This window comes from Prionailurus viverrinus, chromosome D2 (genome assembly GCF_022837055.1).
Source record: "Prionailurus viverrinus isolate Anna chromosome D2, UM_Priviv_1.0, whole genome shotgun sequence".
Classification (NCBI taxonomy): domain Eukaryota; kingdom Metazoa; phylum Chordata; class Mammalia; order Carnivora; family Felidae; genus Prionailurus; species Prionailurus viverrinus.
The window spans coordinates 49,974,237-49,999,203 of record NC_062571.1 but is presented as its reverse complement, the minus strand read 5'-3'; the positions used below and the strand labels follow the sequence as shown (position 1 = coordinate 49,999,203).

At 41.8% G+C, this 24,967-nt stretch overlaps 1 protein-coding gene across 4 annotated transcripts; it reads right to left on the bottom strand.

The window, feature by feature from the left end:
- Positions 1-11,059: 11,059 nt before the first annotated feature.
- Positions 11,060-23,889, bottom strand: ZNF239 (zinc finger protein 239). 4 transcript variants are annotated; one of them, XM_047826180.1, is made up of 3 exons: positions 23,804-23,889; positions 22,849-22,889; positions 11,060-12,885 (listed from the first exon to the last, which is right to left on the bottom strand). In XM_047826180.1, the coding sequence occupies exon 3, from the start codon at positions 12,654-12,656 to the stop codon at positions 11,400-11,402; it is 1,257 nt and encodes a 418-aa protein (XP_047682136.1). In that variant the 5' UTR covers positions 12,657-12,885; positions 22,849-22,889; positions 23,804-23,889; the 3' UTR covers positions 11,060-11,399. The 4 variants fall into 4 exon arrangements, with proteins under 4 accessions (XP_047682136.1, XP_047682137.1, XP_047682139.1 ...); XM_047826181.1 differs by having other exon boundaries at positions 22,845-22,973; positions 23,804-23,870; XM_047826183.1 differs by lacking the exons at positions 22,849-22,889; positions 23,804-23,889 and adding an exon at positions 13,461-13,472 and having other exon boundaries at positions 11,060-12,485.
- Positions 23,890-24,967: the final 1,078 nt, after the last annotated feature.

Here is a 24,967-nt window from a genome sequence, read left to right as displayed (position 1 = left end):
GCTAAGACTGAGTTTAGTAAGCAAATATTGATTTCATGTTAAGGCAGTGATGGGACTGCAATGGATAAATGAATTAACACTGTTTTTCTGTTCTCCCACTTGATTTTGGCCTTAAATTGAAGAGCTGGACACCAACAAGGAAAGAAGCAATGGCCTACTGGGGACAGAACCAGGCTCCCAGACAAGATCCTGTTCTCAAGGGTCCTGATGACAAGCTTACTGTACCTAGTGATTCTAGGAAGACAGAACATGTTCCTGGACAAAAGTCTTACTCCGGGAACCGTGGAGGCAGGAGTGTAGGTGTGGCCCCACATTTCCCTGTGATGGTCATGGCAAGCTTAGGACCTTCTGGGGCTTGGCAGAGTTCCCCTTCTTCCACAGGCAGCTCAACAGTCTGGCCTCAAACCACTCTCTCACTTTTGACATATTCTCCGAAGGGAAAGTCTAGAGAATCAGGAAGTCAGAGACAAAATCCCATCCCAGGACAGTCCCTTAGGATACTAACTGGCTTCTCTGGGGAAGACCTAGGGCTATCTGAGCAATTTGACCACCACCTCCTGCAGAAATCATTGCAGGAATGTCTAGAAAGGGAAGAACCGTTGAGTCCAATGATCAAGATGCTTCTACAAGCTTTTGTAAAATTCCAACACCCAAAGAGTCCCCAGGAGCTACTTCTTGATATGAAAGATCCACAATCAGACATGAGACAGCTGTTACAGGTTATGCTTCAGGATTTTCCTTCTTGGCATTTGCTCGTAGATGGGAGCCTCAAGAGTATACTTCAGCAATATCTTTCATCCTGGGGCCAGCAGCCCAGCTGGGCTGGGGAGAATGGCAGGGGCAGGTGCCGTGGCCCTGTCTGCCCCCATTCTGGTATCAGCAGCAGCCCCATGGCCAGCGGGCTGGCTGGAGAGAACAGCAGGGGCAGATGCCACAGCCCTGTGTGCCCATAGTCCAGTATCAGCACCAGCCCCAGGGTCAGCAGCCTGGCCAGATGCTTCAGGCCCACCTGCCCCCATTCTGGTATCAGAGGCTGCTGCTGGGCCAGCAGCCTGGCAGGAGAGAACAACAGAGGCAGATGTCGCAGCCCTGTCTGCCCATGGTCCAGTATCAACAGCAGCAGGGGCAGATGCTGTGGCCCTGTCTGCCCCCATTCTGGTATCAGCAGCCGCCCCATGGCCAGTGGGCTGGCTGGAGAGAACAGCAGGGGCAGATGCTGCGGCCCTGTCTGCCCATGGTCCAGAATCAGCAGCAGCTCATCTCAGAAGGCCAGCAGTCTTGGGAGGCTGCAACCCCATCACCTCCATCCCAGGGAGAAGCACAAGGGGAGAGGCGACTGCCAATTCTTCAGTAGTCCCTGATCCTGGAGCACGGGACGCAGCTGCCTCAGCAATAGTCCCTAAATTAGTGCTCCTTTTGGAGACTGTTCTCCAGATACATAAACCTCCATGCATGAGCATCTCCACCCACTGCCACAGCTGTGGCTTTGTAGCCGTACTAGCAATCTCTGAAATTGTGAAGGAATTGTGAAGGAAATGCAGTGCTTAAAATTATAGATCAGTTTCTACTTGTGCAAGTCAAGAAGGATATGCACTGGAAACTAACTTGAATTTTTCCAGAAAAATTAAGAACTGTGCCAACAACAGGAATAACTGTTAGCATAGATGGACACACAATGCTAGGTATAAAAAAGTCCAACCATGTGTTTTCAGACAATATAGTCCCAAAAGTCCCAAGAGGGGCATATACAGCAAAGACTAGACTCTCTAGATCATAGGAAATGAAGCCTTTAGTCACCCTGCTGACAATAATTAGATGAAAAGTAGGTGTAAGGAAGTAAAGGGCAGACTGTGAGTGGACAGCCTATGAACAGACTTGATGGACACAGAAATGGGGAGACTGCTCTTTTAAAAAATAAACTTTTTATTGAAGTATAACATAGAGAAAAGTGCCCAAATTATAAGTATACAGCTCAACTCATCTTCATAAAGTGAACACACTTGCATAACCACCAGTTGGTTCAAGAAATTCAGTATTACCAATACTACAGATGTCACTCTTGTGCCCCCTCGTAGTCCCTACCCCTCCAGTATTAGCTATTATTCTCACTTCTAACCTCATGCATTATTTTTTCCTGCTTTTGATGTATTTTTAATGCCCAACCAGCTAAATACCACCAAGAACAACAACTAAGTTCAGGTGTAGGCTTATTGGCTTGCTACAATAAGAGGGCATCTCAGCAACTTGAGTGCATCTGGTAAGAAGAGGGAGCAGGGAAAGGCTGGGCTTAGGTCGAATAATTCTGAGGAGTTAGGGGAAGTTGGGATCAGCTCTAAATTGGTAGCTGTCATAAGGCAGCTTAGCAATTAGGTATCTCAGTAATGTCTGTTCAGCAGATGGGAACAGCAAGGTAGTTTAGTTCAGGCGTAGGCTTATTGGCTTGCTGCAATAAGAGAGGGCATTTCAGCAACTTGAGTGCATCTGGTGAGAAGAGGGAGCAGGGAAACACTGGGCTTAGGTTGAATAACTCTGAGGAGTTAGGGGAAGTTGGGATCAGCTCTAAAATGGTAGCTGTCATAAGACAGCTTAGCAATTATGTATCTCAGTAATGTTTGCTCAGCAGATGGGAACAGCAAGTTAGGACTGGGGCATCATTAGTAAAAAGACAGCAGTAACTTGAAGAAGGGGGTCATTAGGACATTTTACATCTGCAGCATGACCTTGGGAGAAATATATATATATTTTTAATTTTTTTCCCAACGTTTATTTATTTATGGGACAGAGAGAGACAGAGCATGAACGGGGGAGGGGCAGAGAGAGAGGGAGACACAGAATCGGAAACAGGCTCCAGGCTGTGAGCCATCAGCCCAGAGCCTGACGCGGGGCTCGAACTCACGGACCGCGAGACCATGACCTGGCTGAAGTCGGACGCTCAACCGACTGCGCCACCCAGGCGCCCCGGGAGAAATATTTTCTATTAACTTTGCAGCTGGCTTTATGCCTATTAGCAGATAATAGATATTATAAGCAACAGATGATTTTTTACTTTCAATCTTGAACTAATTCTACTCATTTGGTATAAATAAAATCACTCAATATACATCTTTCATGTCTGACTTCTTCCAATCAACATTTTGTTTGATTCATCCCTATAGTTGCATGTAATTGTGGTGTGCTCATTATTATTGTTTTTGAATCTTTTTTTTTGTTTGTTTATTTTTGAGAGAGAGAGAGAGAGAGAGACAGAGAGAGAGAGAGAGAGAGAGAGAGAGAGAGAGAGATACAGGGCTCAAACTCATGAATGGTGAGATCATGACCGGAGCCGAAGTTGGACACTCAACCGACTGAGCCACCCAGGTGCCCTGGGTCTGGTGATTAGTAATGTAGTGTAATATTCCCCTGTGTCAGTATACCACACTTTACCTGTTCTGTTACAAGCACTGGAGAATTTTCAGTTCTTGGCTCTGACAAATAGTGCTATTAACATTTCAGTGTGTGACTTTAGATGAATATATGAACGCATTTCTGTTCAACATACACCAAAAGTAAAATCCTAAGTCATTTGATATGCATATAGTCAGCTTTAGTCGATTCTGCCATCATTTTCCAAACTGGTTGCTTCAATTTAGTTTTTCACAGCAGGTGTATGAGAGTTGCAGTTTCTTCACATCCTCACTAATGCAGGTATTGCCTGCCTTTTCATTTTAGCCATTATGGTGGATGTGTAGTTCTGCCTTGTGGGTTTTGTTTTTTTAAAGTAAGCTCTACACCCAACATGGGGCTTGATCTCATGACCCTAATATCAGGAGTCGCATGCTTTACCAACTGAGCCAGCCAGGCAAACCTGCCTTATGGTTTTTATTACATTTCCTTGATGGCTAATAAAGTAGAATATTTTTTCCATGTGTTCACTGGCTATTTGGATAAGCTGTCTTTTTGTGAAGTGCTTAAGTCTTTTGTTCATTTTTCTATTGTGTTGCCAGCTTTTGTCTTATTAATTTGTAGGTTTTATTTATATATTCTTGAATTAAAGTCTTGGTCATGTCCTATATAAGAATTGCAGTATCTTCATCCACCATGGCTTGCCTTTTTACTTAGTTAATAGTTTTTTGTTTTTTGGGTTTTTTTGCACAGAAAATCTTAAGTTTAATGTGTTCCAATTCTCTTCCTTTGTGGTTAGTGCTGTGTCCTATTTTTTTGCCTGTTCCTAGCTCATGAAGTTATTCATCTGTTTTCTACTAAAACCTTAAAAAAACTTTCACATCTAGACTTGCAATTCATCAACTCAATAGTGTGATTCTTTTTTTTAACCATATGGTTATCATAGTGACATGGTTTTATTTGATTGAAAAGACATTGCACTGCTGTGTCACCATCATAATAGATGTAACTCTATATAGTCTGATGTACTAAGGACTGCAATCCTTTCTAGAGACTTGGGATGTCAGTGGGCACCATCTTTATGCAATCTCTTTGCCCCGCCCCAGGTCATCAGTGTCTCTGAGGAGTCTGTGTACAAGTCTGGTGCCTGCAATTTTGTGTTTGCTGCCCAGGGGACACATCCTTCATAGCCTGGCTGTGGTGGCCAGTGGGGCTGGTGTTCATGGGTTCTATGGGATGATAGCAAAGAAAGAAACAGTTCTTAACTGGCTATCACCCCAGTGCCCAGTGCAAAGTGAGCAGACGGAAACAGTGATTTCCCAGTCTTTCTCTGGAAGAGATATATTTGCATACTTTAAAAGCTGCTGCCTGAGGGTCTGGGTTTCAATCAGTCTGAATTTAGATGCTGACTGGGATTCTCCTCTTTGGGACACTGACAGATCTTGTCACATCCTGAACTACTGGGAGCCACTAAAAATAAGGTAGATGCTTAGACAATCACAAAGGTTTGGGTTGAACAATAAGGTATATCTCCTACATAAGGACACTCCTTTAAGACTGGGAGAGGTGGTTGTTTTATACAATGCATTAAACCATTGCAAAGTGAAGGAAAATGGAAAAACAGAGGAATATGTTCCAAATGAAAGCACAAAATAAAACCTCAGAAAAACACCTTAACAAAATAGAGATAAAGTGATTTACCTGTTTGGTGTTTTTCAGAGGAAATTGTTCTGTATGTAGCTATAGATTTGGTATGTCCATGAAAAGAGGTGAGTTCAGGATCCCTCTTTGTTGCCATCTTGAACTGGAACCCTGATAGTGATAGCTATATAACTCATAGGGAATAGAAAAAAGGAACACTAACAATGGGTTTTGCTTAGGATTTGCCTAGATTAACGTTGGAGGGGTGGGGAGAAGAAGGGAAAGGACTATCGAAGGCATCTGTATGGCTTTTTCACACATTGCATGACCATGCTTCCTCCTCCTAATCAATACCCCTTACTCTGTAATCTAATATATTCTCTTGCCTCTCAGTTTTGGGCAAGATTCAATACTATTGACTCTTCTTTTGTTACTATCTCATCTCATGGCTTCCTTGAAACCATATCCAATTTTTTTCTTTCTCTCTTTATAGCACTTTATGGGTTTTGTGTTTATGTTTAGAGTGTTTATGTTTACATTGCTCATTTCTCTTAGCTTCTGGTAATGGCTCTCTGTCCTCGGTGTTTTTTAGCTTGCAACTGTACACCAATGTCTCTGCTGTCATATGGTATTCTCCCTTCATGTGCCTGGGTCTTTGTGACTTTTTTTTTTTTAATGTTTATTTTTGAGAGACACAGAGCATGAGTGGGGGATGGGCAGAGAGAGAGGGAGACAGAATCCGAAGCAGGCTCCAGGCTCCGAGCTGTCAGCACAGAGCCTGACATGGGCTTGAATTTACGAACTGTGAGATCGTGACCTGAGCCGCAGTCAGACGTTTAACTGAGCCACCCAGGTGCCCCCCCATCTGTGTCTTTTCTATCTGCCCTTAATGGTGTGCTCTGTCCCAGTACTTAGGCCCAGCTCAATTGTCCTCAAACCAATGCAGCCTGGCATACGGTGCATGCTCAGACTTATGGTGGGTCCCCCTCCTTTTCCTCTTTACTGCCTTGTTGCACCAGCTACATCTGGGACAATGTTGACTAGAAGAGGGGAGTAGATATCTTTGCCTTCTTCCTAGTTTTAGAAGGAAACTGCTTTTTATTTCACCATTAAATATGTCAGGTGCTGGTTCTTCCATAGACACTCTTTTTAGATTGGGGATGATCCCTTTAATTCCTTACCAATTGAGAGTTTTTAATCATGAATGTTGATGTTTTTCAAATACTTTTTCTGCATTTAAATAAGATAGGGTTTTTCTTTTTTAGTATGTCAGTATGATGAAATACATTGATTCTGAATCATACAGCAAACTTGCATTCCTAGGATAAACTCTATGAGGTATTACCATCTTTTATAGATAGTAGTTTCAATTTGCTATTTTTTAAAAGAATTTTTGCATCTGTATTCATGAGAGATGTTGATGTACGATTTTCTTTTCTTGTGAGGTCTTTTCCTGGCTTTGGTACGTGGGTAATGTTGGCTCACAAATGGGTTGTTAAGTGTTTCTTCCTAGAAGAGAATTTGTATAGAATTGTTGCTCTGTCTCCCTTAAATATTTGTAGAATTCATTTGTGCCATCTGGGTCTGCACTTTTTTTTGTGGGGGAAGGTTGTCAGCTACAAATTCAACTTTCAGGACTACTCACATTTCTTTTCTTCTTGAGTGAGTTTTGGTAGTTTTTGCTTGTCAAGGAGTTTTTACATTTCACCTAAGTTGTTGAATTTATTGGCATAAAGTTTAAAATTCCACACTGCTTTAGTAGGTCCAAACAGTTCAGTATATACTTTCAGTTCAAAATATTTTCAAATTTTCTTTTTACCTCCTCTTCATGGCTCATTTAGGAGGGTGATTTAATTTCCAAATATCTGGGGTTCTTCAGATATGTTAGTGATTTTTAATTTAATTATTTTCTGGTTATACGTACCTTGTATAGTTTCCATTCTTTTAAATCATTTGAAACTCGTTTTATAGCTCACAATATTTGCACCTGAAAAGAATGTACATTATGCTGTTGTTGGGTGGTGTTCTATGTATGTCATTTAATCAAATTAGTTGATGGTCTTTTTTACCCTTAACTGATTTTTTTTTTTTTTGACAGTTTAAAACTTTAAGGGAATCTTAATAGTCAAGTAGCTAACATAAGAACATTTTGCAGAGTTTCAGCGTGTCTTTGTTTAAAACTGGATTGCCCTTCACCTGGGTAACTCGGTTAAGCACCCTTAACTGATTTTCTATTTGTGGTATCACTTAAGTGTTGAAATACTTGAAATAACCATACTTGTCTACATTTACTTCAATTTTATCAGATTTTTTTTTTTTTTAAGTAGGTTCTGAGCCCAACACAGGGTTCAAACTCACAACTCTGAGGTCAAGTGTCGCATGCTCCACTGGCTGAGTCAGCCACGCACCCTTCAATTTTATCATTCAAAAATTTTTTTTCAATGTTTTTATTTTATTTTTGAGAGAAAGAGAGAGACAGAGCACGACTGTGTGGGTGGGTGGGGGTGGGGGGGCGGGCAGCAGAAAGGGAGTTACAGAATCCAAAACAGGCTCCAAGCTCTGAGCTGTCAGCATAGAGCCCAATGCGGGGCTTGACTCATGAGTCGTGAGATCATGATCTGAGCCAAAGTCAGACACTTAACCGACTGAGCCACCCACGTGCCCCAATTTTATCAGTTTTTATTTCGTGCATTTTGAAGCTATAAGTATTGGAGATAGAAGATAACTGTTTTACTGTTGGATTCTCAAATGCCAGAATACAGGTCTCTCCCTCCGGGCCAATTTCTGCAAAGAACCCCCACCTCTTGCTGAAGGGTAAATCTCTGGTTGGCAAGGGCACAGGGGTTGGAGAGGAGGGCATGGGTGTATGGGGTTAAGTGAATGTTCCATATACACCTGGCCATTAATTTCACTGCTTTCCCTTCATGTCTCACTCCTGTCTTCCACAGTATTAAGCATTTCTGAGACTGGAGCCAAACTGGTTACTTTTTGTCCTTATCTTCATACGCAAGCAGTTTAAATGGTGCCTGTTTCTGCTCTGATACAATAGCCACCCCCCTTCCATCTTTCAATTTTTTGTTGAGATTTGTTTGTTATGGTCTTCCTCCTGTTCTCTTTATTGCTGTGGTTTTATAAATGTAAAAAATTTCTTTTTAGCATTTTAATGCTGTCCAGAGAGATGTTTAACAAAAAGCGCATTTTCTAGCCTTTTCTCTGCTAGTCATTTTGCTTGGGTTGACCATACACTGACATTTCTGTGGCCCTTGCCACATGTTCCTATGTATTAGCTTTTCCCAGATCTAACTCTTGAACCTACTTGCTGTTATTACCTGCCTCCAGGTACCAATCTGGTGCCAGTTTTACTCTTGCAACTTCTTTGGGCATGTTGCTTTGAACTTTTGTTGGCTTTCATTACGTAGGGTATAGTCTTGTACTCCATGACCAGTCATGATGCTTTCTCATCAATGAAAGTACAATGGGAAAGCCATGGGAATTTCCATATTTCGTTCTATCCCCTAACTCTGGCTGTCAGGGTGGGGGGTGGGAAGGAAAAATTAAAATATTAGGGGTGCCCGGCTGGCTCAGTTGGTAGAACATGCAACTCTTGATCTCGGGGTTGGGAATTTGAGCCTCATGTTTGTTGTAGAGATTACTTAAAAATACAATCTTAAAAAAGTTAAACAGATTATAATTTGGAAATGTGACAAGTAGTGATCACATATTCACTAGTATTTTGACTTTAAGATATTAAACAACCCATACAGAAGGAACAGCACCCAATGAATAGGTAAGAATTTTAAGAATTGTAAAAGTGTTCCAAGTACTCAACAAATAATCTGTAACCTATATAGTGACAGAATTATCAATTGAATATAACTGATGATTACTGAGACTAGCCAAAGGTCTTTGTTCAAATCAAGTATCAAGCCTAGGGCAACCCTTGAACTCTGAAAAAAACTCTTCTTCAACAATCCTAAAGCACACATATATTTTTTTCATGAAATTGGGATGTATCTTAGCAAAGTGCTTTTTTCACAATCAATGGTTTCTTAAGATCTGATGAAATGTGACATATCCCCTGTTGTTCCCCCTGTATTTTCACGTGTAAATCCCTCTTTTCCACAAACTTCTTTCCCATAATCCGTGAAATGCTTCCCAAGGACTCTGATCATATTTCAATTGTATTAAGGAAGATGATGCTTAAAAGAAAATAGTAAAAACTAAACATAGTTAAGAAAATTGATATCATAAGTTATGTATAAAAGGAAATTTGGAAAAATAAGCTATTTTATAACCATTTGAGATTTGGACTTCTGACCTCCCTCTATCCTCAAAACACACAGGTTCTTGTGATCATATTTGGCTCCAAACCCCAGTTAGATTCCATATATCAGGGAGTTAGAAGACATATGTGACAAAGAGTGAAATCCTGAATAGATACTCAGGTATGATCTATGAGGGTAGAAGGAATGAGAGACATTCATTCATTATTCTAGAGATTGGTGAAACAGAATCATATCATTTGTGATGTTGCCTTAGAGTACCCAAACAAGTGAGACATTATGGAATGGCTAAAGGGCAGATGCTTAATCATCACCCTAATCATTGCATATGGAACGCTTACTCAAGGGTGGAGTCAAATATTCTGGAACTATCTCTTAAAGGCAAATGTCTTAATCTCTCTTCTTTATTCCTTAATAGAGATGAGCTGTTTCCCCAAAATTAATGTATACTTTTCCTGTTATCTATGTCCAGTTAACTACTTCAGCTTACCTTGGTCAGGATATATTAGTTATAACCCCATGTTCTCAAGCTAATAAGTAAGCATCCATATTTTTCATATATGGATACTAGTTATTGGTGAAAAACTGGGGTATGAAACACTAGGTAACCACCTGAGAACTGCTTGAGGAATCATTAACCATTAGTGAGAAAATGAGGGCTGCTCATTGTATAGTAAATTTCACTTTAGTTATGTACATAATCACTTTTCTTTCAACTGTTGCTTCCGCTTCTTGTATCAACTTCTAGGGGACAAATGTCTCCTTGAAGTGTCCTAGCTTCATACTGCAAGTGAATTATATGTGATACATTGCATATTTTAAGCCTGGTCATCCCAAACATACTCTCCAAATAGGTTAAAATGTTTTTATATAGCTATTTTTTTTCACATTTATTTATTTTTGAGAGAGACAGAGTGTGAGCAGGGAGGGGCAGAGAGAGAGAGGGAGACACAGAATCTGAAAACAGGCTCCAGGCTCGGAGCAGTCAGCACACAGCCTCTCATGGGGTTCAAACTCCCAAAATGTGAGATCATGACCTGAGTGGAGTCAGAGGCTTAGCCAACTGAGCCACCCAGGTGCCCCATATAGCTATTTTTATGTGCAGCACTTTCAGCCAAATATAAGAATAATTTTATAAATCAGACTTCTAGATCTATAGTGAGACCTAAACAGGCTGGGGATTCTGTGAAAACAAATGGCTTTTGGGGGGTACAGCAAATATTAAAACAAGAGATAAGCCCAAAGAGAAAAATACTAGAAATTTTCTCTCTGGACTCCTTTATTTTGCTTAGCACAGACATGAGTGCTGAAGAAAATTAAGGAAATGAGGTAGTGAGGAATTAAATACATTTAGATATATTTCACTTCTGCTATGTTTCAACATGGTATATGTACCCGATTTGGCTTTAGTTTGGTGGCGGGGGGTCATCTGAAGTGGTGAGATCTGGAAGAACCCCAATAGACCAGCCGCACCCAGGAAAAAGAACTACTTCTGTTCCTAGGCAGCTGCCTTAGGGGGATGGGTTCAATATTCTGTAAAACAGTGTATGGGGTGTACCACACAAGTAGCTCCTCTCTACCACCTGCCACGTGGCCACACACTGTTGGTATATTTTTTTCATAAACACAAGAGATTTCATGCCCATAGTATCTCCCACCACTCACTCCCTTGACCTAAAACTAACACGTGCAATCACAGTTCAGAGAGAGCTCATCAAGGCTGGAAGGAAATAGGAAAAACACAAGGCACATGATTTGAAGAGAAACCAGAGTTTCAATTTCTCAGAATGTGAACAAAGGGAAACATGTTCTGCTTGCACAAATATAAAGTTTTTTGCACTTAAAAATGCGGGGTAGGATATACAGTTCTAATAACACTGGCTGAACTGCAAAGTACAGATATTTCACTCTACCCATCCGAGGAACCAGAACAATCGGTTCTCTGAATAGCATGACAAAGTGCTTGGTACTTAAATACTTTAAATGAATGAATAAATTTCAGTGAGGGAACATATCTGAATAACCTATGATCTCTCTCCTGAGAATATAAAGGGAAGAGTGATATTAAAAATGTTTAAGTCTTTCCAGTAGACCTTATTTAATAGGATCTTTCCTATGAACCCGCTGGTGGATGTGGAGGTTGGAGCTCTGGCTGAAGCCCTTCCCACACTTGCTGCACTCATAGGGCTTCTCTCCAGTATGCACTCTCTGGTGGATGAGGAGTTTTGAGCTCTGGCTAAATCCCTTCCCACACTTGCCACAGTGATAGGGCTTCTCTCCAGTGTGGACTCTGAGATGGATGCGGAGATCAGAGCTCTGACTAAAGCCCTTCCCACATTCGTAGCACTGGAAGGGCTTCTCGCCTGTGTGTATGCACCGGTGAATGTGAAGGTTCGAACTCTGACTGAAGCCCTTCCCACATTCCCCACATTTGTAGGGCCTCTCCCCAGTGTGGACTCGCTGGTGGATGTGCAGGTTGGAGCGCTGACTGAAGCTCATACCACACTCCCCACACTCATAGGGCTTCTCGCCAGTGTGCACTCGTTGATGAATGTGCAGTTTGGAGCTCTGACTAAAGCCCTTCCCGCACTTGTCACATTTATAAGGCTTCTCGCCTGTATGGACTGCGTGATGAATGAGCAGACTTGAACTCCTTGTGAAGCCTTTTCCGCACTTGTCACACTTATAGGGTTTCTCATCCGTGTGGACTGCTCGATGGATGAGGAGACTGGAGCTCCTCGTGAAGCCCTTCCCACACTGCTCACATTTGTAGGGCTTTTCCTCTGCGTGGCGTCTTTGATGAAGTAGTAGTTCTGAGCGCTCGCTGAAGTCCTTACCACACTGACTACATCTGTGTAGCTTCTCTGCAGTGTGGATTTTCTCACACGGATTACTGCCTGCGCTGTTGTTATGTCTTTTCCTGCAGTGGTTATGGTTACAGGGTTTCTCCTCTGTATGAGCTCTCCGATGACTACGACCGACCACTTGTGATTTCCAACCACAAATGTCTTTGCAGTTACAGTCAAAGTGATCCAAAGATTCTCTCAACTGGCCATTCTGGCAAGTCGCCTCACCACTGACCAATGGCGAGACCAGTTCTGTTACATCAGACAAAAGTTTAATTTGAAGGTTCTCTGAACAATGGTCCATGGGAGGACTTTCTCCTCCCAAGACTTTTCTCTCAGTGCCTTCTTCAGTTATAAACAGACTTTTACTTTTCTGAGGATCCTGGGGCTCATTTTTGCAGAAAGTTACTGAGGAGCCCTTTGTGGCCACTTGACTTGGGACTTTCAAAGACAAATATTCTTCACTTGCCATGTTTTTATAATCATCACTTTGAAGAGTCACCATACTGCTCTTGTTTCTAGAAATACAGAAGATGCTTTTCCCTACTTCTGACAAAGGGAAAAATCTAGTTCAGGATTCCTGTACCCTTCTCCTGGAAGATTCACAATACAATCCTGACTCTGTTATTGTGCTGGCCATATCTTCTAAAATTAGCCAGCAGAAAAGCCCCTACGTAATAGATCCCTAAGTCTTTTTTCTTGAAGATTCTCCATAGAATTTTCATTCAAATCTCCTAGGGAACAAAGAGAATTCAGTGATAAGAACATACAAAGAGTAGATTTCAAGATTTTGGAACTAGAATGCCTAATGCTTGAAGATTTAGTAACTAGGAAAAGGTTCAGTCTCGTCCTTATAGTCATGTCCTTTGGGTTAATGTCAGAAGGAGAGAAGGCTTAGCTACACAAGGCAGAAATCTTGTCTCAGCTTTTAAACAAACAAACAAAACCTGTTCTTCCCCTAACCTTGCATAGGCAATGAATGTGTCCTTGTCACAAATAACGTTTCATTTCACTTTACTTCATTGTACTTTAATTAAATTTGCATTTAAATTGGTAACCCACTTTAAAAGGTGCTGGGGATACAAAGAAGAAAATAGAAATTCTTCTGCTTAACAAGTTAGAGCCTACTAGGAAGAAAGACAGTATCAACAGTGATAACCGTAAGTATGACAACAGATGCACGCACAACCAGTCATGGGAGCACAGAGTACAGGCATTCAACCCAAACCTTGGGGAAGATTTCTGGGAGCAAATGGAAGGGGGGGCAAAAAGTGAAAATGCAGAGAAAATATGACATGCTCCAGAAAACTATACACAACTCCTTGTGGAGGATATAAAACAGGTGATAGTGGTAAAAAGTGTGCTCTGAAGAGGAAGGCAGGAGCCAGAACAAAGGGCTTGGCGTGTACTATAAGGATTTAGGATTACAACCCTCAGGGATTTAAAGGACTTCAATGGGGAGCAAAATACCTGATTTTGTGATTTTTTTTCAACGTTTTTTAATTTTTTTTATTTTTGGGACAGAGAGAGACAGCATGAACGGGGGAGGGGCAGAGAGAGAGGGAGACACAGAATCGGAAACAGGCTCCAGGCTCCGAGCCATCAGCCCAGAGCCCGATGTGGGGCTCGAACCCACGGACCGCGAGATCGTGACCTGGCTTAAGTCGGACGTTTAACCGACTGCGCCACCCAGGCGCCCCTGATTTTGTGATTTTAAACACCATCAGAGATAAGCAAGACTTTAGGTAGAGAAACAATTGCTGCAGCAAATCAGAAGCAAAGTGATAAGGATGGTTATTAAGACAAAGGGAGAGATTCATTGTAAATCACATGATGACTAACTAAACTTAGGAGGGGAAGGAGGCACCCACCAGGATCCTTAAGTTCCTTACTTGAATTGACCAGGTATGGGGGTGTACTTGGTAAGACAGGCTGGAATGGGAAAGTGGGGACCAATAACAAACACAAACTTTGCCTTGTTTAATTTGTGGTGTTCTTGTACTGTTCAGTAATATGGGCCTGGAACTCCTGAGAGAGAACTGTGCCAGGAATGTAGATTTTAGACTTACTAGTATGTATGTTCATCAAAACAATTAGAGTGAGTATCTTAATATTACACTGAGGTGACAAAAAAGAAGTCCACAATAGTCTTGTAAAAATAGGCCACAATTAGCAGAATAAAAATGTTGAGAAGCTCCTAGATGATAAAGAGCAGATGAATGAGAACTGATGGAGAATCCAAAAAAACCAAAAAAACAAAAAAACAAAACAAAGCAAAACAAAACAAAAACCAAAAACAAATAAACAAACAAAAAAACCAAAACCCAAATGCACAGCTCAAATCACATACAGAGAAAAGGGCTTCCAAAAGACTAAGATCTCAACAAATCCTAGAAATTCAAATTCCAAACTCAGAATCAACAGTTATAAAGAGAGGTTTACCCTGGAAACATGTTTATTAATTCATGTTAGGCATTTCTTTTCTTTTCTTTTCTTTTCTTTTTTGTTTTGTTTATCTACTTTGGAGAGAGAGAGAGAGAGAGAGAGAGAGACAGAGAGAGAAAGAGAGAGAGAGACAGAGTTCAAGAGGGGAAGGGCCAGAGAGGGAGACACAGAATCCAAAGCAGGCTCCAGGCTCTGAGATGTCAGCACAGAGCCTGACGCAGGGCTCGAACTCACAGACCGCAAGATCATGACCTGAGCTGAAGTCGGACACTTAACCGACTGAGCCACCGAGGCGCCCCTAATGTTAGGCATTTCTAATGGCTGGACAAGTTGTTGCCATTAGCAGCACCACTCTCCCAAGCACCTTCTTCCCTACAAAAAAATGAAACATTGGGTGGCTAAGGGTAGTGGCCCCACAGAAAGCCTCAAGAACAAAATAAATGGTCTGCCAAAGAAAAACTCCTAATAGTATTATTTGGGCTGGAGAGAAAACCAGAAGTTGAGGTAATACTGAACCTGCACAATGAAAGGGTTGATTAAAGTACAAAAAGAAGCAACTGACTCCACATGTGCCCAAAATAAGGCTCGAGGTAACCCTTGAAGTGGGATTTCTGATAAGAGAGATACCTCAGAGCTAGAGATTGAGAAGCAGGGCACATCCCAGGTAATTTTGCACTGAAAAGGCAACCTTAAAAAAGGGGTTTACAACCACCCACCATCTGGATTCTTATATCTGTGTCAAACCCAATCAGCAGAGGTGTCCTCTATAAGTACAGCATGCATGCACCAAAGAGGGCCAAGCATCAGCTGAGGATACATACTCCAGTGTCATACTGTGAACATAAGCCTTTTGAAAAAAAAAAATGAGACAATAAAAACAATATAAGCAGACTAAAAAAAAAAAAAAAAAAAAAAAGCAGAAAACTAACATAAATGAAGACTGGCATAAACTCAAGAAATAATGACCAGAGGAAACAGAATTTAAAAGGTACGTAATTAAAATCCTAGAGAAATCTGAGAGGATATCGCATCTAGAAAAACAACATAATCTAATAAAATATAAACACATTGCTATGAAAAATAATCAGAATTCTTTCAAATTAATAAAAGGACTGAAAAGGATTACAACTATCCCTGTCATGCCCATTTGAAATACTCAGGCACTAGTTGCACAATCTTATGTAAGAGGAACTCTTATGACATCCATTCTACACATGAGGAAACCCAAGGTTGAAAAGGTTAAGTAACTTATGTCACAGCTACCGTCAAGCTGTCTGATCCTAAGGTCTACGATCTCAATGGGTCGAGAAGCAAAATGAACACATGGCTAAGATGGAAGATTGAGGGATTCTCCTAGAATGCAGAGTAAAAAAAGATACAGATGGAAAGATAAAAGTAAAAGCCCATTTTGTAGTAGTTCCGTGAATATGGTGAAGACTGAAGGGAGGGAGAGAAATGATCAAAGCAGTAACAGATAAAAATATTTCTTAGAATTCACAATTCAGTGCTCACTGAATGCTAAAAATTGTATGTGAAACTTCAGGACTTCAAGGGAAAAAAAAAATACCAGAAAACACAAAAGCATCCAGACAGAAATGGTAGGTTGTGTGCAAATAAATGAGAATTAATATATTAACACCGAACTACCAATAAACAATTCTGGAAGCCTGAAATAATTGAGCATTATCTTCCATTTGGAGGAAAAGTGATTGTGAAGAAGATGATACACAATACAAGAAATCGCAGTGAGCAAAGAAGTCAGTAAAATAGACAGTTAAGTTGAATCGACTGTTGTTACATAAGAGAAAACTATAATAATTAACCAAACCAATATAAAACAGCATGGAAAATCACCCCAAATAAAATACTTTAAAAAGCAAGCATTAGCTTTAGGAAAGGAAAAAAAAAAAAAAAAAAAAAAAAAAAAAAAAAAAAAGGAACTGTAATTATAGTACACTACTTTACCCTGCAGGGAACAAGCGTTATGAAGTCAAAGCAATGTAAGCATTAATTGTGGATGAATGTTGGGGAAAATAATGTAAAAGAGCTAAATCCTTATTTATGATTTAAATAAGTCAATATAAAATATAAAATACTGATAAACTGAAAATTAGCAGTATATTATAATAAACATTAAAACTATACTGAGATACCATTTTCCACCTGTTAAACTGGCAAAAACCAAAAGCCTGAAAACACACTGCTTGTGAGTGTAAATTTGTAACACCCCCAAGAAGGACATTTTGACAATGATCAAAATCACAAATGTATGCACTCCACATTTCGGCTTGGAAGTTTCATTCTTCAGATTTCCAGGTAGACTTGTGAAATGATAACTGCAGGAGATTTAGTCACTGCAGATGGCTTGTGACAGCAAATGACCACAACCTGGGTAGAGGGGAGTTAGGGACATGAAGGAAGGTTTACACTGTGCACCTTTTTATTTTTGTAGTATAGCTTTAATAATTTATTTACTTATTAAAGAAATTTTTTTTACATTTATTTATTTTTGAGAGACAGAGACAGAGTGTGAGTAAGGGAGGGGCAGAGAGAGAGGGAGACACAGAATCCGAAGCAGATTCCAGGCTCTGAACTGTCAGCACAGAATCTGACACAGGGCTCGAACCCACGAACCATGAGACCATGACCTGAGCCAAAGTTGGACACTTAACACACTGAGCTACTCAGGTGCCCCACCTTTTTTTTTTTTTTTTAATATGTATTTATTTTTGAAAGTGAGAGAAACAGAGAGCAAGAAGGAAAGGGCAGAGAGAGAGGGAGTTTGAAATATTTTTTTTTAGGGGGGTTCCATGGAGCCCAATGCGCAGCCTGAATCTGGGCCCTGAGGTCAAGACCTGAGCGGAGATCAAGAGTTGGACACTTAACTGAGCCACCCAGGTGCCCCAATTTTTGAGATTTTTATATCTTACTTGCATTAAAAAATATTGGACATCCACATTCAATGTTTTATCAATGAAAAATGAAAACCTAGCATTGAGACTGATACTGGAAGCATAGAGCACAGGCGTTATGTTTATATAAAGAAAATGAAAGCACAGGCCTCTCACTACTTACAGGGACTTCTTCACTCTGTGGTGCTTGCCTCACCTCCCAGGTTTAGTTGAAAATAATGGTTCAAGAGCCATAGTCACTGAGGGAAGAGAACCATGTGGACAGAGGCAGGAAAAAAACCCTGATAGCCATTATTACAGGCTATTTCTTTTTGGTGGTTTTGTACAATGTCTGTTTTTACTATGGGATGGCAATTTCACATGGTTTAATCTAGTAAGTATATATGTATCTTACATCTGTGAAAAAGCCTTTTGTGGGGGCGCCTGGGTGGCTCAGTCGGTTAAGCATCAACTCTTGATTTTGGCTCAGGTCATGATCTAGCAGTTCAAGAGATCGAACCTTGTGTCAGGCTCCACACTGAGTGCTGAGTGTGGAGGCTGCTTGGGATTCTCTCTCTCCCTCTCTCCGCCTCACCATGCTCACTCTCTCAAAATAAATAAACAAACATTTAAAATTATTTAAAACAATTTTTTTTTATTTTAGAGACAGAACACAAGTGGGAGAGAGGGACAGAGGGAGAGAGAAGCCTAAGCAGGCTCCATGGAGCCCCACATGGGACTCAATTCCATGACCCTAGGACCATGACCTGAACCAAAATCAAGAGTCAGATACTCAACTGACTGAGCCACCCAAGTGCCTCTAAAAATTTTTTATCATTGAATTTTTTAATGGGTACACATTTTTCTCTTATATGTTCCACTATAATTTGTATAACCAACACCTTCTGATATGTTTGGTGAGTAATTTTTTCACTATTTCATTCTATCTATCTATCTATCTATCTATCTATCTATCTATTTATTTTGAGAGAGAGAGAACAAGTGGGGGAGGGTCACAGAAAGAGGGAGAGAGAGAATCCCAAGCAGGTTCTGCACTGCCAGCACAGAGACTGATGCAGGGCTCAAACTCATGAACCGTGAGATCATGACCTGAGCCAAAATCAAGAGTTGAATGCTTAACTGAGTCACCCAGGTGCCCCTTCAGTATTTTAAATAATTCTATAATGACTTATCATTCTCCATGATTTTTGGTTGGAGTACTGATTATTTCCTTACAGTAGATACCTAAAAATGAATTATTATATCAAAAATGTTTAACTTCTTTGATTTAAGCAGTCAAAATGTTTTTTGAGAAAAACTGTCAGTTATATCCATATTTTACTTTATGGTATGAAATTTTGTCTCATCAAAAGTATTTTCTTCTATTCAGAAGGGGAGATGGATAAATCCCTGAATGTGTAAGAAAAGAAGCAATGGAAACTAGACATTGCAGGGCAAGGGATATTTAATGAAAATAAAGTCAAGCAGAGATAGTACAAGGCCAATGTGGGGAAAACGTGGGAAAAGACAAGCGTTCAGATAAGAAGGTCAGTGTAAATGGGAAACACCACAAACTTCTGAAAAGGAAGTGGGGGTGGGGGGAGTAAGTGACTAGAAAAAGGGAGATCAGTATGTGGAGACTATCCTTTGAGGCCTTAGCTTTCTCCACAGACCAGAGAACTTCAGAGAGAACTCCGGGAATATTAAAAAAGGGACTCCTCTTTCATGAATTAGCCTGGGCTTATAATCTGCCATGATGCCTAACTGATTCCTTTGGAGTTTATTTTCCATTATATAATGATCTCCACCTTGGTCTGAGAGATCACAACTGGGAGACAAGAAGGATCGGGTAACTGTACAGAAAGCAAATTCAGTCCCAAGGGATGATTTTATAAGGGATATGGCTTTTAAGATGACTCAGTAAAGCTACATTCTCCAATTCTTTTTTTTTAATTTAAAGTTTATTTATTTATTTTGAGAGAGAGAGAACGAGCGAGCACGCGTGTCAGCAGAAGAGGGGCAGAGAGGGAGAGAGAGAATCCCAAGCAGGCTCCATACTGCCAGACGAGAGCCCAATGTGGACTCGAATTCATGAACTGTGAGATCATGACCTGAGCTGAAGCCAAGATTCAGATGCTTAACCAACTGAAGCACCCAGGCGCCCCTACATTCTCCAATTCTTAACAAGCCAAATTCTTTGGCTGCATAGAATAATCAGAAACATCCTTTGTGCCAAAAAAAAAAAAATTAGGAAACATCAATTCCTAAACTACACCCCTGGGGCCCCATCACTATTTAAATTTGAAGAAACAAAGATTCTAATAGGCAGGTGTCCAGGCTCATGTTCTAACCTATGGAGACCAACTGTGGTTCTCCAGCATCACAGCTCAGTGCAGCTTCCTCTGAGCAGAGTCCAGACAGCCTTGCCCTTCCTCAGTGAAGCCCCAAGAAACATCCTTGAATGTTACTAGCTTCTAAAACATTAAGCACATTTCTCCTCGACTGGCAACCATTTGCACAAACGCCTTGGAAGGAATGTGGGGTTGGTAGCACTGGACAAGGTAAGAAGGGTACAGAAGAGTATAGTTCAGGGATATGAGTCATTTAAGTCAAGTTTTGTTGGAACAACTTTCTCTTCTCATCCACTTTGCTATTTTTATCCAAATCCTTCCCTTCCTGTCCATAACTCACCCAAGCTTAAGCTGTCCAGTTACTGAATCTTTCCTTGTCACTGTCATCTCATGACATTGCTGAGTTGTCTTTTCCGCCCATTCCTATCATTATCCTGATAATCTCAACACCCAAGAGAACACTTTGCTAAACACTCTAACTTCACGTTTCTTAACTACTTTAATGCTAATCATCTCTGCCTCATTTCTTCAAACTCAATAACCATAACCAGGGCCATTTTGCTATATGGACCACCCTGCTTTTGAAATATTACTCTCTTACTATCCTACTCTTTAAAAAACATCTTCCTGTTCTTTCTGCTCTTTCTCTTCCATCACACCTCTTTTATCAAGAGCACCACCTGCTAACTCTTCCTTTTTTTTCCTCCCAGCCAGAGTATACTTCTTTTTCTTCCCCCTCAAAGTATACTTCTGATTTCAAGTCTTTCCCTAGTCCTATCAATCATGTTCTTTCTACTTCTAAACTAAGTAGTTGAACGTTCCTGGAAAAAAGAAAATAGCACATATACACATACCATAAAATACTATCCTTAGGTATTCCCAAATATTTACCTCCAGCAATGTTTCCCCTTACCTCTACACTCCAAATCCCACTTAACATCTGCACTTGGATGTGTAGGAGGCACGTAAAATTTAATAGGCCCCAGTGGAACTCCTGCTCCTAAAAATCTCCATCAATATCTGCTTTTGCCTAGGGGTCCTCATTTTAGTAAATGGCCACACAACCCACCCAGTTGCTGAAGTCAAAGTCCTAGAAGTCATTTTGATTCTCTCCTCTCTTCCTCACATTTTATCCATACCAAGTCCTATCGATTCTATCTCTAAAACACATCAGAATCTACTCACTTCTCTCCACCTTGGAGATTATGATTATGAACACAGCCATATTAAGTTTGAATTGTACCAACCTCCCAATTTGTCTCTCTGCTTCCACACTTGCTACCGCACACAATGAATTTTCCACATAGTAGCCAGGGTGATCTTTTAAAACATCATATCAGGCAGGAAACCCTCCAAAGGTTTGCAACGGACATTGAGTAAAATCCAGACCCTTCATCTTAGTCTGCAAAGCTTCACAGACTGGGGTCCTGTCACTTCTCCAACCTCAACCCAAGTCACTCCTCCCTACGTGTCATACTTGGCCGCAGTGGCCTTGCAGGTCCTTGACAACATCAAACCTATCCCGACTTAGGGCCTTTAAACTGGCTGTCCCCTCTGCCCAGAACATTCTTTTCCCACATCCACACACACCTGGTTCCTTTTCATTCAGGTCTCAGCTGAACTACTGCTGTCAGGGAAGCATTTCCTGTCTTAATTTCCTGTCTAATCCACAGTAGCATCCAGAAACTATCACTTCTCTTTGTTTTCATTTCTTTGCACTACTTATGCCTTATCTCATTTTCTTATTTATTCATTTGCTTTCTTATTTACCATCTCTCCCCACTAAGATATATGTTACTTAAGAACAGAGAGGTGTCTGATCCTTGCATCCTCAAGCAATGCCTGTCACTTAACAGGCATCCAAACATTTATTTAGTTAACTTCACAGTGACTCTGGTTCCTTCCAGAGTTCTGTGGATGGAGCAACACTTCTCAAATTACCTCTGGTGAAGGAATACTTTCTTTTAAAAAGTTTCCAATATGCCAGGCTTGTCACATTTTTGTAAAATACGATAAAAAAGAGTTACTAGAAAATAAAAACCCAGACATAGAAAATACCGAAGCCATTTTTAAATTATTAAATTATTAAAATATTGAATTATTTATTTTTTTTTCAATGTTTATTTTATTTTTGGGACAGAGAGAGACAGAGCATGAACGGGGGAGGGGCAGAGAGAGAGGGAGACACAGAATCGGAAACAGGCTCCAGGCTCTGAGCCATCAGCCCAGAGCCCGACGCGGGGCTCGAACTCACGGACCTAGAGATCCTGACCTGGCTGAAGTCGGCCGCTTAACCGACTGCGCCACCCAGGCGCCCCTGAATCTGAATTCTTAAAAACCACCACAGTAACTCTGATGAACAGCTTGGTTAAGAAGTATTACTGGGAGTGATTTGGTAACAACTGTGCTGGCATTTACCAAACTTTTTAATGTTTAATAAATGGTTATTATTAAGATGTGTATTCTTTCACACACAGAAGGTGCTCATGCAGAAAAGCACCACAATTTATAATTCTGTTTGTTCTCCTGACACCACTTAGCACTGGCTGGAACAGGTGAGAACTCTGAATAACTTTCAATGTGAGTGAAATGCCTTGGCAGGAAAAGGGAGGCTTTGAGAGAGGACCAGGCAAAGACGCTGTGTGGACTCTTTCAATGGGAGAGCACAGCGCAGTGCTCTGGGGAGTGGGCCAAGTTCACGGAGCTAGGGTGGTTCATTGAAAACTGATGTGGAATTTAAAGTAAGCGGCCACCTGTGCAGACTCTGGCGACATCATTTGGTAGCTATATGCCCTTAGCATATTAATGTTCTTACACCCATATGTATACAATATTTCAGGTCTCACACCGACGTCTGACAATAAAAAGATCGTACAGAACAAAGACAGGACCTGACACCAGATGAGCACCCAATTCATGCTAATGTTCTTTCTTTGTTCCAAGCTAGAAAGGTTCTGTCCATTCTCAGAGAGATGGCATTTTCACAGAGAAGAAACCCCAACTCACCTACCTGGCACTAGGTCATTTCCTCCTCTCTGGAAGGTCACTGTCCTGGAAAAGTGGCGTCAGGGAAAGAGAAACAGCCATGAAAATCAAGTCCACCTTGCAGGGTACAGACCAGCCAGACCAGCAAGACTGTAGGAAAAAAGTTACTGAGCTCCTGCGACTAACCCCTTTTCAGTAGCCCTTCCCACGCCATCTCCCGAGCTTTCTTTCTAGTCTCTCCGTGCTGCCCCTCCCTCACCTCTCTCCACACGGCTTTGGATTGAACAGGCCAAGCCTCTCCCCCAAACCCACGAAGGTAAGTAAATCCCGCTGCTCCCAGCAACACTAGGATGTGTCCCTTTCCTCAGGGATTCTGATTTCTGTCCTGAAGTTCTAGAAAGAGCAGTAGGAGCTCTCAGCTTGGATGCTTTGCCTCAGAATGGATTTCCACTCCCCGAGGCGCTTTCCCCGACCTGCCTCATTTCTGGGGTGTGAGGACAGTGCTGTGGGGACAGAAACCTAGGTCTCTCAAAGGGGCCCCTCTAGGTCGCCTAACATCCACCGCAAACCCTGGAATAAGGCCAGTCACCGGCACAGAAATGGCCGGTACGGCCAACTTCGAAGCCTCCAGGCCGGCCAATGCCAGAGCTAAGCCGGGCGAGAGAGATGGGCCCCTCGGAGCCGCAGCCACTTCTGCGCTGGGGGCCGTTTAGTGTCAGGTGATCGCGGTCCCGCCAGGCGGACACAGAGGCGGTCGCGACTCCCGCTCCCCCATCCACCCCTCCACCCCTCCACCCCCCCACCCCCACACCCCCACACGTGCGGTCCCGGGCCGCACCTCCTCTTGGTCGCGAGCCCTCTCACAGCCGCCCAGCCAGGCTTTCGGGTCTCAGCGGTCCTGCGCCACCACCGCGTCACTCCCACATCCCAACCACAGAGTGCCTCCCTGCCCGCAGCGTTGCCTGTCCTGCGCGTCTCACCTCCCACGTGGAATCCTACACCTGCAAGCGCAGTATTCCCGAGACTGACCCGCGTCCGCGCCTAAGGGACCCCAACTACAAGTCCCAGAAAGCTGCGGGCCGGTCGTACCCACTTCCGGCGCACACTTCCGGCGAAGGTCCGGGCCAGTTCCCGGCAGCGGGGGTTCAGTGGGTAGCTGTCCTTTGAGGTTAGAGACTAGTTTGTTTAAGTTATCTTATTATTATTAAAAAAAAAAAACTTTTTAATGTTTATTTATTTTGAGAGAGAGAGAGAGCGAGAGACAGAGCGTGAGAGGGGAAGGGACAGAGAGAGGGAGAGAAGAATCCGAAGTTGGCTCCAAGGTTGGAGCTGCCAGCACAGAGCCCTACGTAGGCTCCAGCTCACAAAGGATGAGAGTGTAACCTGAGCTGGAGTTGAGGCCTAACCGACTGAGCCACCCAGGCACTCCTTATTATTATTATTATTTTATTATAAGTGTGTCAGTTATTTTAGGAATACCCATTGAAGTGTTGTTAGTTTTTGAAGTGTTACCGGTGTGAAAAGAACGTAAAGATATCACCTGTAATTTTGTCTTTACCCTTAAAAATATTTTGAAATGAATATATGCTATTTGGCCTCACCGTCTTGGCTCCAAAGTTCATTCATATGGCAAACATGAGGGCCTACGATGTTCCAGAAACTCGAGGGAGGGTGGTGTAACCCCATTTTGCAGCTTTTACATTTTAAAAGTTTCAAGAAGCATACTCAGTGTCTCATCATAAGGGTAAAGTATGGATTCAAGTCCAGATTTTTTTTCTGAATATTCCAGAGCACGTGTTCTTCACACTTGATTCCCTTTATTATTCCCCTGTGTTTCCAAATAATTTTCCCCTTGAAAACTTGTTTTTCTCATTTATGAAAGGGACCCAGTAACCACAGCCCTTTTCGAGGAAACCCCCAGGAAGGCAAAGGGGGTTAAAGTGTTTCAGAAACTTTCCAGGCTTCTAGATGGTTGAAGGTAACTATCACCGAATTATGGTGCATTATACTTAGAAAATGTCAGGAGGTGTTTGTAGGGATGAGTTGAGGGGCCTCAGGCGGGATTGTTAGGGGGACAAAGACCTTCACCTTGTGTTCTGCGCAGTTTAGAATCCCTGGAGAATGATCCCTGGAGAATTTCCTCC

Bases quoted from the DNA above. Each gene is read 5' to 3' on its own strand.
- ZNF239 (XM_047826180.1), bottom strand. From the start codon at position 12,656: ATGGTGACTCTTCAAAGTGATGATTATAAAAACATGGCAAGTGAAGAA.